This window comes from Anabas testudineus, chromosome 13, assembly GCF_900324465.2.
Source record: "Anabas testudineus chromosome 13, fAnaTes1.2, whole genome shotgun sequence".
Taxonomy (NCBI): Eukaryota; Metazoa; Chordata; class Actinopteri; order Anabantiformes; family Anabantidae; genus Anabas; species Anabas testudineus.
Genome location: NC_046622.1, coordinates 10,612,407 through 10,626,999, shown reverse-complemented (window position 1 = coordinate 10,626,999; position 14,593 = coordinate 10,612,407). Strand labels below are relative to the sequence as shown.

General features: G+C 39.2%; 2 protein-coding genes across 5 annotated transcripts in view; one reads left to right on the top strand and one right to left on the bottom strand.

Annotated features, from left to right (window-relative positions):
* The window catches only part of rap1gap2a (RAP1 GTPase activating protein 2a), a 53,953-nt gene extending 44,700 nt beyond the window's left edge, over positions 1–9,253 (top strand). For 3 of the 4 annotated variants that reach the window (XM_026367726.1, XM_026367717.1, XM_026367735.1), the window contains 16 exons: positions 786–864; positions 1,954–2,007; positions 2,666–2,749; positions 2,881–2,981; positions 3,485–3,614; positions 3,843–3,998; positions 4,268–4,339; positions 4,755–4,841; positions 4,974–5,114; positions 6,060–6,209; positions 6,396–6,508; positions 6,604–6,702; positions 6,899–7,019; positions 7,879–7,981; positions 8,058–8,131; positions 8,655–9,253. In XM_026367726.1, the coding sequence (XP_026223511.1) occupies positions 786–864; positions 1,954–2,007; positions 2,666–2,749; positions 2,881–2,981; positions 3,485–3,614; positions 3,843–3,998; positions 4,268–4,339; positions 4,755–4,841; positions 4,974–5,114; positions 6,060–6,209; positions 6,396–6,508; positions 6,604–6,702; positions 6,899–7,019; positions 7,879–7,981; positions 8,058–8,131; positions 8,655–8,663 (1,573 nt within the window). In that variant the 3' untranslated portion in view covers positions 8,664–9,253. Of the gene's footprint in view, positions 1–785; positions 865–1,953; positions 2,008–2,665; positions 2,750–2,880; positions 2,982–3,484; positions 3,615–3,842; positions 3,999–4,267; positions 4,340–4,754; positions 4,842–4,973; positions 5,115–5,494; positions 6,040–6,059; positions 6,210–6,395; positions 6,509–6,603; positions 6,703–6,898; positions 7,020–7,878; positions 7,982–8,057; positions 8,132–8,654 lie in introns of those variants that run through there. The other variant, XM_026367745.1, reaches the window with a different exon arrangement.
* Positions 9,254–10,767: 1,514 nt separating this feature from the next.
* On the bottom strand, positions 10,768–13,687 carry si:dkey-52l18.4. The gene is made up of 5 exons (XM_026367756.1): positions 13,335–13,687; positions 12,160–12,489; positions 11,800–12,033; positions 11,670–11,698; positions 10,768–11,547 (listed from the first exon to the last, which is right to left on the bottom strand). The coding sequence occupies exons 1-5, from the start codon at positions 13,384–13,386 to the stop codon at positions 11,449–11,451; spliced, it is 744 nt and encodes a 247-aa protein (XP_026223541.1). The 5' UTR covers positions 13,387–13,687; the 3' UTR covers positions 10,768–11,448.
* Positions 13,688–14,593: the final 906 nt, after the last annotated feature.

Genomic DNA, 14,593 nt, shown 5'->3' with positions numbered 1-14,593 from the left:
TTGGTTAGCGTGCTAATATTAGCAGTAAATAAAAAGTACAACTGAAGTTTATGGGTACATAGTATTAGACAAATTAAATGTTTGATTTAGTGATGGCTCTAGATGAAAAGTCGTTTGTTGAGTCTCAGTCTGCAACCGGCTAAGAGGCTGACATTGCCGACCACGAGCAATGCAGCTCGTGACTAAAATTGGTCTTAGTCCTCCCTTTTCCTTTCTATTTAGTTGTTCACTGTCATGATTAATTCTGAACAGCTTTATGGTGCTGTAGTGGACAGCTTTCCTGCCTTTATCACAGTTGGTGACATTTTCAACAGGTGACAAAAACATGAAGTAATGTTTTCTCTTATTCATTTTGAGTGGACTGTGGCCAGATGATGGCTAATCTGTTGTTGACAATTCAATTCGATTATAACGCCAAATCACAACAGAATTAATCTGCAGACACTTTACATACTATATAAAGAAAACCCAACAACCCCACTTGAGCACTAGATGACAGTGGAGAGAAAAAAAACTTCCTTTAGAGGAAGAAACCTCCAGCAGAACCAGGCTCAGGGTGGGCAGCTATCTGCCTTGACCGGTTGGGGTGAGGCAGTAATAATACTATCTCCAGGGTTGATACATTTTGTATTAATTAAACCATCACTGGTCTGTTTTTCTTTGTTGAGACTTGCTGAGATAAGACTCATCGTGATCATAAGTCTTTCATTAGTTCTGTTCAGTGGATTGTACATAAAAATGTATGAAAGCTCTGTAATTAAACTTTTTTTTTTATCCTGTTGCAGGTCAAGGACCAAAACAGTCCATGACAGGATTTCTTTAGCAGGCATCAATCAGTTGCCCAGTGTACCACAGATTGCTAAGGTAAGGTGTAGCTTACAAGTGCATCAGGTTTAAAAATAGAGGCTGTTCAACTTTGGACAACTTTGGCAGCTCATTGGACATCGAGATAGGATATGGCAGTATATCAGTGAAGAATTAGTAACAAAACAGAACAAATCTGGGTGCATATATGTAGCTAAGACAAGTACAGTAAATTAGGACAAAACAGTTAAGTAAAAAGTGAAGATATATTAGTAAAGTAATATTATTAGGCCATTATCGCTTTATAAGTCACTTTTACCATTCCCCAAAATTTGACTTTGCCTGACTCTTCCATTAATGCCGGTCAGACTTTGAGGCTTCATTAAAGTCTGCCTTTATAAATTCAATGCCCCTGTGTGAATATCGATCTACTTTCTGTACTAAACAAACCACCTGGGAAGATTCTGGCATCATTTAATGTAACCACTCTCCAATAGGTCTGATTACTCCCTTCGAGAGAGATACAGATGAAGATCCCCACATTAGATAAAGCAAAGTACCTGCATCATCTTTATGCTACTAATGCTGACTCAGTGTTTTAACCCTGACATGTAACTAAATAATCCAGCTGGGATAGATTATATTTTGTAATCAAATGTGTAATTCTGATTTTAGATTGCAAAATATGCTTTAACTAACTTAATATTCTGTGTAAATAGTAAATTCCTTTGTGTGTTCTTCTGATTTTGTTCCAAATTTATCATACGTTGCCGTGTTGCCCGATATACATGCTTAAAATTAAGGGAATACATAATGATCACACTACAGCACTCATTGAATATAGACTCATTTCTATGTACTGCTCATTCAGATTATTAACTGCAATGACAATAGAGTTAAATCAGTTCAAGCACAAGTGACTGTGAATCAGTTTCACCTTCTTTAATGCAGATGAAAGTGACAACATGTTCAATGGAAAGGCAAATAGAGAGTACTCTCCAAAATGACCTTCAGCAGGACACTGGTGTGCATGTTTCTGACCAAACTGTCAGAAACAGACTCCATCAGGACCTGATGCTCTGTAGTACGATTTGTAGAGTACATGAGATTTCTCTCATATGACATATGACATCTCTTTTTTTCCTTCAGCTTTTTTGCGATGACGCCACTGGCCTGAAGTTCAACCCAGTCCTGTACCCTCGGGTGAGTTTACCCTGAACTCTCACAGTGTGACCTTATCACGACCCCTCGTGCAGCCGGTTAGAAAATGATTTGATCAAGCAGATACGAAACACTATTTTTCGATGAGTTTCTGTGCAGAGTCAAAGGTGCACTGTGGGTTTAAAATATTTTAAACATAAAAAATGCAGGGTTTGTTTTGATTACTTTGCCAGCATTTCCCACCTGTTCGCTCTGACTCTTAACCAGAATAAATAGCAGAGCAAACTTATCACATTTTGCTCCTCATAAACCCCCTACCTCTGTAACATCTGCCATCTTCAGTACTGTAAGTATATTAGTCACTACTGATTGATGATACAAGGCGGCAGCAGCTCTCTAAAATGGATACTCCCATGAGTTTGGTGGAGGAGTGTGATGGAAGATGCTTTCAGCCTGTGCTTCAGGGAAGGAAAACCATCTGTGTCTCAGTCTGCGATAGGCAGCAATAGGATCACTGCCCTCACTGGGGGCCATGACAGTTTGTCGCATGTCTGCCTTACATAACAAGGGCCCAATAACCCTGCTCTGGAGGCATGTTGGAGAGGAGGAAAACATGTTTTCCTAACTACTTCAGCTAACAAAAAGTGTGTAACAAGTTGAAAGAGACAAGTAAGACATAATTGTTTTTGCCTATGTACAGGGATCCCAGCTGATTTTGGTGTATGATGAACATGAGGTCAACAACACCTTCAAATATGGAGTTGTCTACCAAAAGTTTGGACAGGTGAGAGAGTTCAATGATACTTGTCAATGTACTACAGTTTACCCCACATACACTATCACATCTTACCCACTCCTTCATCCCGTGTCTTCCTGTTTGCTGTGCTCTGCCATTTTGTTGTCTCCTCTTCTCAGACATCAGAGGAAGAGCTGTTTGGAAACAACGAGGAGACGCCCGCTTTCAAGGAGTTTCTCAGTATTCTGGGTGACAACATTGAACTTCAGGACTTTAAAGGGTAAGAAAATGGAGCAGAATTGAATAATAGATAATAAGCAGAGTAAAGTGGCAGGCAGTGATGTAAGAAATGGAGACTAGAGAGAAAAGTGCACAAGGATCAAACAAAGGCTGCTATTAGAGTGCATTGTAATGGAGCGGAATAGCAGGGTTTAATTACTGTAACCTTGGAGCAATTTGTCCTGCTGTTTTGACCTCAGCGTATAATCGAGATAAACTGCTTAGTTAAACAGATGAAAGTGCCACAGGGACAGGTAATCAGAGGTTTGTCTACCATACTTATTATCTTGTACAGTAGACCTTTTTTTCATTGTGTTACATTAAAGTTGGGTTTTGAATTGTAACCGATATGTTACAGCAAATTGCACGACACCTTGTATGGCATTGGAGCCAGACATATGCAGAACGCAATGACAATTGAAATACATGAAATAGAAGCCTGCGTTGTTACTGAAGGCTGGAGGCCACACTGAGCACATGACGTGTGTTTTGATAATGTGACAGGTTCCGCGGCGGGCTGGATGTGTCCCACGGACAAACAGGGACAGAGTCTGTCTACACTGTCTTCAGACAGAGAGAGATTATGTTCCACGTGTCAACCAAGCTTCCCTTCACAGAGGGAGATGTCCAGCAGGTATCAAGCATGATTTCTGGATTTGCATTGTTACACCGAAGACACAAGTTAGGCAGAAATATCATCATTAAATTGACCAGAAATTCTTAATGTGAACCCAAAATTCACAGGTTATACATGTATGATGTAAACACTAACATCTGCTTTTCATCAATGGTGTCATGTGTCATCTTAGTGTGTCCTTTGAGCTACACAACTGCAAAATAAAATCTCCTTTCCCTCCTTCAGCTCCAGAGGAAAAGGCACATAGGAAATGATATCGTGGCTGCAGTCTTCCAGGAGGAGGCCACACCATTTGTTCCAGACATGATTGCCTCCAACTTCCTGCATGCGTATGTGCTGGTGCAGGTTGAGAATCCATGCACAGAGCACACAACATACAAGGTACAAACCAAGGAAACCTGCACGCTGAAGTGATGGTATCTGTGTTCTTCATTTTAAATGAGAAAAATGCCAATTTGTTTTCAGAAAACAAATTGTGTGCACATAAATAACCAGAGAGACATCAGTCTCCGTGATGAATTACCCATCACAACATCCGTGTTGTGATGGGTACATCACTCAGACTCTGTTTTACTGTCTCTGCTTGAAACCTGAGCCCTGATGAAATAAACATCATCACTGTATGACTGTTATTTATTTCCCATCAACAGGTGTCTGTTACAGCAAGGGAGGATGTGCCTCCCTTTGGACCCCCCCTGCCTAACCCAGCAGTTTTTAAGAAGGTGAGAGACAGTTTTGAGTATCAAGATAGCACTAAGTCAAGTTAGCGTTCAGTGAGTCAACGCTTTATTTTGCTGACAACAAATAATTAAATCAGTCCAACAGCAGTCAATAATCAATAATCCCTGCTCAACAAATAGTCCTAGAAATAAACATTTTCACACACAGCTGATCATTCATTTTTAAATAGCAGGACATACACTTACTTGCTTTCTGGAGTTACATTATTTCAGGCCGTTGTCACAAACTACATTACATGAGGTAAGAATTATTTAGATGTATCTGACTTAAAGAAGAAGATATTATTAAGACTTATTGAGAACAGATTTGCAACACATGAGGGCAAAAAAAGAGGATTATTTCCTAATCACTGTTATCATTCACTCTATCTCTCTCCTTCTCTCTCTCTTTCTTCAGGGTCCTGAGTTTCGAGACTTCCTGCTGACAAAACTGATCAATGCTGAAAACGCCTGCTACAAATCGGACAAATTTGCCAAACTAGAGGTGACACACGCTCACACAGCCACACTCTAACACCATAGCAGGCCTTCAATCACTGCTCGGCCTCAGCCTTAATCACCTTTATTCATTGCAATTCTTTCATTTAGGGGTTTTACATTAGTATTTTGGTTCCAGGGGCGAACGAGAGCAGCGCTGTTGGACAACCTCCATGATGAGCTGCACAGACAGAGTCAGGCCATGATGGGTATGGGCCAGGTGGGAGAAGAGGACAAGCTGGAAAACGGGGGACACGGGGGTCTGCTAGAGTCCTTCAAGGTGAACATAAAGCTCTAAACTACAACTGACACTACACATGTAATCGTGGTTCAGCTCTGTTGCATTAATTTAATTACAATGTCAGGGCAAAAGAGTGTGATGTGTTCGGCTGCAGATCAACTAAATGTCACAAGTCTGCAAAATGGTTTGAGGTGTTAAACCACTGGTATCATAGCAGCTGCTGCTTTTCTCTGCTCTTAAAGATTTTTATCTTATTCTCTATACATTAGTGGGAGTGCCACTAAAAAAATTAATTTTCACAGTATTCAAATTTGCAGAGATGCCTGAGTATATGTGACAAACTTCACATTATTAGGATCATTAAATAATTTCCAACTGAGTGTGTGTTAACATATTCGTGGCTCTTTTACTCTTCACAGGTATTGTGGACAGCTACTTTGCACCTTCTTCAGTCAGTACCCGGGGGTGCTGTTCTCATTGCAGTCCTGGCAGTTACTGTGTATTACCTGTCTGCATAACTGTAAATCCAATAGAAGATTGACACCTACTACTAATAAACAGTTGTTGTGTATGGTGTTGTTTGCTTTTATACCTACAGAAAAAATAAGCTCAACATCTCTGTAGTAGATGGAAAATCAAACAAAGTTAGATTTTACAGTAACTGTATCTTCTAAAATATATTGTACTGGCTGTGATTTTTTTTTTACAACTAAGCCTTTTTTGTCTCTTATCAATAAACTAAACTATATAAAGTCATTACTGTCCTGCTGGTCTTCCATCTACTCAAACACACTTGACCTTTTCCTTGGAGAACTGTGCCCCCTGGTGCTCATAATTAGCAATAGCATCTATTGCAAACTACTTCTAATTCATTGACGAACTTTATTTGAATTAGAAAATGTAAAAAATCATGTACTGTCACCAGTTCATCTGTTGCTCTATCCCTCACCCATCCACTTTCTCTGTTTCCTCTCCTTCCTCCAGAGAGCTATGCGCGTCAGGAGTCACTCCATGGAGACCATGGTGGGGTCTCATCGTCACAGGAGTCCAGGGGTGGGAGGTGGTGTCCCGGCCAGTTTGAGTGGAGGAGGACTTCCGCAGAGCAACAGTGAATGCACAAAGAGCACTTTCACTGTGAGTGAGCGATTTAAAAGAGTGAGAGGGAAGGAGTTGTGTGGGAAAGATGGATGTCCGGTCAAGATGAAGTGAAGGGGAAAGTGCTGAGTGTGTGTGTCATTCAGCATGGCTCTCTTTATCAATCTGCATCATATATCACATTGAATAACGTCAAATACTAATTCTGCCATCTTTGATTCTTAGCCTCCTGTGTTGTCAGCCAAGTCTCCTCTGAAGAGCCCAGTGAAACGGCGCTCAGGCCTCTTTCCTCGTCTCCACTCCAGCACAGAATCCCCATCAGATAAACACACTCGCAGGTTGGTGATTAGATCTCTGTGTGTGTTTTCCTGCAGGCAGATGCAATGTCAGATACTGTTGCTTTGCTGTCGCTAACGTGTTATTTTGTCTGCAGTGACCAAAAGCCTGCAGAGATCTGCCTGCTGTCCCAAGAAATGAGGTCAGAGACATTGTCCAATCCCAGCTCACCTGAGATCTGCCCCAACAAAGACAGGTAAGAGCAGTTCTGGTTTCTAGAGGGAAATGGATGCCAAATGGTAAAAATACAGAATAAGTTTAGTTAGTTTAATGTGAAATGAGAAATGTACAGATGTGTTAAAGGTTAAATTCATCATTAGAAACTCAAAATCTCCTGTGGAGAAATAGATTGTAAGCTTTTCTGTGTCTCTGTTCCTCTATGTCTTTAACAGGCCGTATATCAAGCTTAAGGACTGCAGCAGCGGCAGACAGAACATCTCTCGGTCATCATCCAGCACCAGCAGCTTCAGCAGCACCACAGGAGAAACAGAAGCACTGGATGAACTGGAGACAGTGAGTACTATACTCGTTGTTTGCACTGCAGTGTATTGACAAGAGAAGATATATGAATTGAGTGTTAAGTGCTAGAAGGAGCATGCAACGCTGGAAACATATTCCTGAAGTGTGAAATGTTTGGTAATGTTATAGCTTTCATGGATGAAATGTAGCCTGTAATTAAGATGAACTGTCTAGTTGTAATAGTGAGTGTTGAATATCAGAGCAGTGATGATTACGCCTCTTTTCAATTGCTGTGTATCAGATGAAAACGCTTTATTATCTTGAGCGGGAAATGCTGTCAGTTCATCATAGATGCACAGTGTGTTGTTAAAATTGTGACGTTTTGTTGTTAAAAGAATACCAATTGTTAACAGTGGGGATTTCAGGCATGCTACTGCGGAAAGGCCACTGGGGGTAATCACACAGAAATATAGTGTGAAATATGCTCTCTTTCATCAATAGATATTCAGTCTATGTGTGGTAAAAGTGAAGCTATCAACAACAAGTGATCAATTTAATTCAATTTAATAGCTTAGCTAAGTTAACCAGCTGCCAGATGTACGTCCATGAAGGTGCACTTACCAAAACATCTAATTTAATTAAAAGGGCTTAATAGGAATTTCAGTCACTGACGTGCCAGCCAAAGCTACCTTATATTATAAAACATATAACTAATATAAGTTAATCAAGTGATGGTGTTTCTTCCAAATCACCTTTACCACTCACACTTGCAGCTGAACACTCAGCGACTCTGACTTTGCTGGCAGGAAAGTAAATCCTGACTCCAGCAAAGCAGGACTTGATCCACTTCCTCCTCCACCTCTTTGACGTGTTCAATTTCAAAATGCTTTTCTCTGCTATCTCTTTCTGTCAGGCTAGCCATCCCTCTATATCATCCTCCTCAGCCTTTAGTCCTTCCCTCAGTGTGGATAGCCAGGGATCCGGTACCCCTGTCATCATGTGCCGCAGTCCGACAGGTAAGTACAGTACATTGTACTGTTTACTGTTGAATCATTTTCCTTCTCACTTCCATTGACTTGCTGTCTTTTGCAGATGGGAAAAATAAGACGTCACCGAGGTCAAACTTGAAGTTCCGCTTTGACAAAATGAGCCACTCATCCACAGCTGTAAGTCTTACATTTGAGTCCTGTCTGGTGTGTAAACACTAATACAAAGTTAAATCTGCAGTTTGTTGACAAAAATACAATGTGCGGTACTTTTCACCTACTTAATTGTATTTTGTCAATATAAGCAGATTTAGTGATCACGTAACTAAAGATTTAATCCAGTTGAAGGAATTTAGTTTTTATTGCATTATAGAAAAACTCAGCTTTTCAGGACATGTTTTTAAATGGTGTGTGCTTTTTGTCACTGTCTGGTGGTAGCATCAGACTTTTAAATCAACATAAAAAAACATTTTAGAAATTTAAATTAATAGCATTAGCACCCCCAGGGGATAGAAAAATATCCCCTGATATGTTTTTGATACACTCACTGTCCATATTATGGGCCTGTCATTATCTCTGAATCACATCAGTATTGTTGAAACAGTCCAGCTGGTGTTTGGTAATAGCTTCAGATTGAAACATGCGTGCTGTCAGCAAACACTCTCCTCTAACTGGTCTCTCTGTTCCCTCTTCTCTCTTTCAGTCTGAGTAGCTTTTGCAGAATGGAAAAAAAAAAAAATAACAGACTTGCACAACAGAGAGATGGTGCGGACTGACTGAGCTGCAGAAACAGAAAAAAAGCCTCCACAGCAACCACAAACCACAAAACCGCTATAAAACCACTTCCCAAGCCAAGGATAATCTGACAAGATTACCAACTGCACCAGAGACCCCACACACTATAAACTAGCTGAAAATACTGTGAGTTTATAGGGAGGAACAGCTGACATGTTGGATTTCTATTTAACCAACCTTTAGCGTTAGAAATTTGCAAGTTGCTGCATCTCGGTTGCTAATTGTTGTCATCACATGAAAGTCTTGGCTGTAGTACTGTGAGCGTAGGCCAGGAAAGACTCAACTAGTTCTCTAGTGTCTTGTTCAAGAGAAAGATGACGATTTAAAACAATGGTAACGTGAGACTATGACCGAACTGTTACTTTTTATCTAGCCGAATCGCTGCGTGGTCAGTAGGATGAGTGTCTTTACAGAAATCACTTGACAGGCATTGTTTTAGCCTTTGCCCTTCAACGGTACATCTGGAAACAGTTCCTCTTTTGACAAAAAAAAAAAAAAAAAAGTGCGTAGACACAAAAACATGCAGAGAAACTTAATGTACAGTAGTAGCAAAAGGTCGAGGATGACAGCGATTGGATCCAAATTCTCCACTGTAGGATTTGAACTTGTTCTTTGCGCATAAGAAAAAAGCTTTTCTAGGGAATATCTTTAATTTTTGAGATGCTTTTGTAAACTTGCTAGCTGCTGCATTGTGTCTACTGCACTATAAACATGACATTGCTGAAATTCAGTTGACAGCATTTCTGTAGTTTGGGGTAACTTCCCTGAACTCAAAGTGCTTAGTTAGTGGAAATCATCTCACATGGGCACAGTAGGAGACACTGCCAATACATATTGCCATAAGCTTATTTTAGCCAAAGCTGCGCCTTACAATCTATGGAAAGCCCTTTTCACCACTGATGCTCTATCTCTCTGTCATTTCTCTCTCCGTCTCTCACTATGTGAGGGGATGGGAGACTTCTAAGGTCTGGTTACAGCACAGTTGTGGGTAGCCTATCGACACCCACATTTGTTGAAAATAGATGTTGCACTTACTGAAAACATTTCACCTCCTGATACCTCCCATTGAAGCTTGCCAGCTCTGTGTATTTGTTAAGTCTCCAGGGTTTTGAAGTTTGCCAGCACGTGAGCTGATGAAGATGACTTGAAAAAGCTGCTTCAGGTTAAAATGGACCTTGGGCAAAACCACTTTGAATGTGAACTTGGAGCTTTTTTTTTTTTGTATTTTTGATTTTAATGCTTTGTTCGTTATTACCCGATAACTTAGAAGTAAATTGCAAAGCTAGATGCTTACAAGCACAACAGGACAATAGGTTTACTCAAGTCCTGAACGACACCATAACATTAATCTGGGGCTGTACAAACTGGAGTTAGCAGGAAAAAGTAGTAAAGTGAAAGTGTGATAAAAGAGAAAAAAAATACTCTTAAAAGAAACACAGCGTGTTTTCAGTATGACCAAACTGGTAGGTATTTTGACTAATGTCTATGTACTCTTGCTGTGTAGGGAACCATTCCTGATGCTCAGAGGTTGACAGAGTAGTGTGTGAACTTCTGTCGCATCAAGACTTAAAGGCTCAATTACACCGGTGTAATTTACAGTATGTGACCTTTTAACCTGCCAGGAAGTTGTTTAGTTCTTCGAGAAACACCTTTCTGATGTAATTGGACTGAAAACAGATGTGTGGACCCATGCACACTGTGCTCAGTTAGCATGAACTAGTGATTACCTCGAAAAAAAGGAGGCAGAGACTGAAACATAAAAACAGCAGGAAGCTCAGATGACGTTCAGTTTGTAGCAGGTATCGCCTAAACGCCCTGCAGCCTTTTCTCTGTTAATATGCTTAATTTATTAAACAAAAAATTATTTTGCATTGATGTCATGTAAAAATGTAACCGCAGAGTACGCTAATTAATAAGGTAAAATGATTAAAGGAAATATATTAATTTAAAAGATGTCTAAACATGTATATGTATATTTGGTTATGTAATGTGCCATTGAAAATTTATTCTAAAATAAAGTGTTGTATTTTGTGTCATTTATTTCACCTCCTTTACAGTCTCACACAACACTTAACAGCTCAATATAACATTTTACGTACATGAACACATCAGAAAACTTGTAAACATCACAGACATAAAGTTTTTCTGACCTTATAAATACTGCAATACTTAAAATGGTCAACATTAAATGTTAAGTATGAAAAAAAATTAAAGGTATTAAAATGAAAATTTAACACTTTGCTGAGTCATTTCCCTGCAGCACCTCAGCGTGGTTCAGATGGTGGATATGTGCTGCAATATTTTCTCATTATCTGCTCCACTTGCTGTCTGTTATGCTGGGTGCACATGATTGATTTTTGGTCTCATCTTCATAATTAAAACAGCCACTAGTTATGCATCCAAGTGTAATCAGGAGAGCCTATACACATAGATAGAGAAACATTACTATTCTTTAACCTTTTTATGCCTTACTTTATCTTCTGCTTTAAAGATTTTCCACAATACACAAGTGATGTCCTGAGCTAAAGAGCGATTCAGTAGTGATACACTCCTCGAAACACCTCAAGATGCAATCTTGCAAGTGTAAAAGTTTGAGGCTTCAGGGCTTCGTGTCTTCTGAAGCTTTCAAGAATCCAGCAGAATCCCATTAAAAAGTAATTTTCAGCGCACAACTTTTTACCTCCACTCTGCCTTAACTGCAGTCACGAAAATCTGACAGATGAGTACACAGTGGAGTGGGAAGGCTCTCTGACTGATCTCTGTTGCCTCAGTGCCTCTTGGGAAATGTCTACGTACACAAGCTGTAAAACAATCAATGACAAAAGAGTGATGAGCACCAACTGAAAGATATGTGCAAGACTTGCCATCATGTAGAAAAGAATCATGTTTAGGAATCCCGTCTTAAAACAGGACATTCACCCACCTCAGTCTTCTGCTCAGGCCGGGATGGAGCTGTAAGATCCAAAACAAGAGACAAAACAACATTTAGTGCACAACATCATTGTAACATATGAATCTGTGTTGCAAGTTACAAATAAAAGAATTGCAGATACCTTTGTTCGGGAAGGTGGTACGTTTCTTTGGTACTGGATGTCGAGGTGGAGGCTTTGGAGCCGACTGTGATTGTCCTCTATATTCAGATGGGTGTGTGGGCTGCGTCCTGGGAACCGGCTGAGACTTTGAACCTGAACTCAGACAATAAGCCAATCCCAGAATGATCGGAAGACAAAGAGCAGCACAGCCACAGATTAAAAGCCTGTGCAGCAAATTCCTCTTAGTGAGGACAGCTGGAGGAGGATGGAGATAAAGATAAAGAATAAACACAAATACAAACAGAATAATTAGTTAAATTCTAGATTTAAACATGCACATTGATATATATTTTGTCAACATACTATATGTGACTCACATACCTGCTGTGACGTTCACAATTATGAAATGCCCCTGACCGATTTCACCCTGACCCCATGTCGCCTTGCATCCATAGGAACCTTCATCTGATTTGTTGATGTTCAGGAAATTTAAATGTAGACGTGTTGTATTTGCTGAGAGCGTCACATTGGTAAAACTGTGTCGATCTGAGTTTTGAAAGTAATCTTCGTCAGCTGATTTTATCCACATCCCTGTCCAAGTGTCTCCACAATGCTGGACGTCACAAGACAGAGACAGTCTGCCCCCTTCTGGTACATGAACTGTTTCACGTACCCTAATAACGGCGTGGCTGCATTTTTCAGCAGTGAAACCTAAAAAAAGAAAGTATCGTCATAGCCCAAAAATAGAACACCATACAGTTATAGTCATACAGTATTGTTATGTCAGTACCAGTTGGTATAACATGCACAAGCTATCAAATCAACAGATACATTTCACATGCATTGAAGAGAAACTGTTTGACATACAAAAGATTTTAATTTGAAATTGCATGTGAAATTTATATTATGAGGAAAACATTCAGAAACTACATACAACACTTGTAAAAATGATTGCCATATCTGGACATTACAAAAAATATTACATTGAAACTGTACATGAATTTACCAGACAAATACCAACAATATCAAATTATCTAAAATAAAATTTATTTTAAATACAGTGGCAAGCAAAAGAAAATGTCATGGTTTTCTGCATAAATTTGTCATAAAATGTGATCTGATCCTCAGCTAAGTCTAAATATTAACAAATATAATTTGCCTAAAATAATACCACAAAAAAATCTAAACTTTCTTTATTGAGAACAACCATAACCCTCTCGAACAGACGATGGCTTGGCTCACACGAACATATTCTACTTATTAAACTCAAAAGGTTAGAGTGGTTTTTGTCAGTGAAAGTAGCTCTAGTCACTTCCAAACTAATTCTCTTATCTTACGGTAACACCTAACAACTTGACTTAGATGAATGCAGAAAACGGTTCACTTACTTTTACTTGCCACTATAGATTTTACAGACAGAGATTTCCCACACCACAGTCTCTAAGAATGTAAAGCCATAAGATTTTTTTAATCTAACTTTACAGTTCAATTCCTCTTGCTTTTGTTTCATTTCTTATTATTTTTCATATTTGCAGCAATTAGGACTTGTGACTTACCAGTAGGAAGAATAAAGAGGCAGATGATGGTACTGAGTCGAAAGTCATACATGTCTGGAACATAACAGCATTAGTTAAGGTTCATCGCAGGCTGGTTTTACTTCCTCTGTCGAGTTTAGGTCTACATGTCATAGCTTGTTTGGAAGGCTGTAAACGTGTGAGGCTTCTTTAGAAAATCAAAACCACGCAACTGTGTTGAATTATGGTCAGTTCATAGAAGATGGGCAGCAGCTCTTTCTCTTTCTTTCTTTTCCGTTTTCAAATAATTTGGAAAGCTTTCCTTTATCCTGCTGCTAAAGGAAGGAAGTTGCTCACTAATCATTCACACGTACAAACACACATACACACACACACACACACACACACACAGTGGATTACAGGAAAGGGGTGGTCTCAGAAGTGGGAATATAACTTTCCAGGAGGAAGTAGACCAATTACATTGAGCAACATTGGAAAGAATAACAGTAATATAGAAACTAACATAATAGTTGTATTTATATACTGTCAGCTGGGTAATTTCATTTAGATTTTCATTAAGTGTTGCTGAAGTTTGACCATAGTCTGTCAGCACATTTAATCAAGATATTTTGCATTGTGTGGAGAAGCTGTGGCAGAAAAACATAAAACACGACTTTAAAGACTTAATAGACTATTACTATTATCAAATAGGTAAATGTTTTTGAATTTTACACTGTGTGAATTCACAAGTAGGCTGTTTTGCAGCAGGAAAATACCTTCAAAATAAAGGAAACCTGTTATGTTGGAGAGAAAACAAAATATTAAGCTGTTGTAATTAACTGTTTAACAGTAAGTAGTCAGTGATGTCAGAGAATTGTCCTCGCCGAATTTTCCAATAGCGTTTCACTTGACGTTTTGAGAACTGAGAAATAATAATGGATGCTTTTATTTTGTAAACCGGACGTTTAATGCGCATGCGTCACTGTGTTAGCATGTTTGACTGGGTGCGTTCGTTTAACGAGGCTCGGACCGTCTGTGGGAATAAAAGAGGAAATAAAAGTAGTTAAAAAACCAGAACAGCTGGGAAGGTCAATTGATTCATTCACTGTTAGTCACAATAGTATACCATTAATTTAGATTTAGAGTCGTAAAACGACGTTTTAAATGTCAGAACTTAATTTTAAAGTTTAAGTATTTAAACAGGCAATTTGTCGCTAGGTCTACTCTCTATATATATACAACCAGGCTTATTATGTCTATTTAACTTAAGTTTAGGGAAGTGGTTTGAAGAACACGTGGTG

Bases quoted from the DNA above. Each gene is read 5' to 3' on its own strand.
- si:dkey-52l18.4 (XM_026367756.1), bottom strand. From the start codon at position 13,386: ATGTATGACTTTCGACTCAGTACCATCATCTGCCTCTTTATTCTTCCT. The intron at 12,034-12,159 runs GTATGTGAGTCA...ATCCTCCTCCAG, and splicing joins AATTGTGAACGTCACAGCAG to CTGTCCTCACTAAGAGGAAT. The intron at 11,548-11,669 runs GTGGGTGAATGT...ATTGTTTTACAG, and splicing joins GGCCTGAGCAGAAGACTGAG to CTTGTGTACGTAGACATTTC.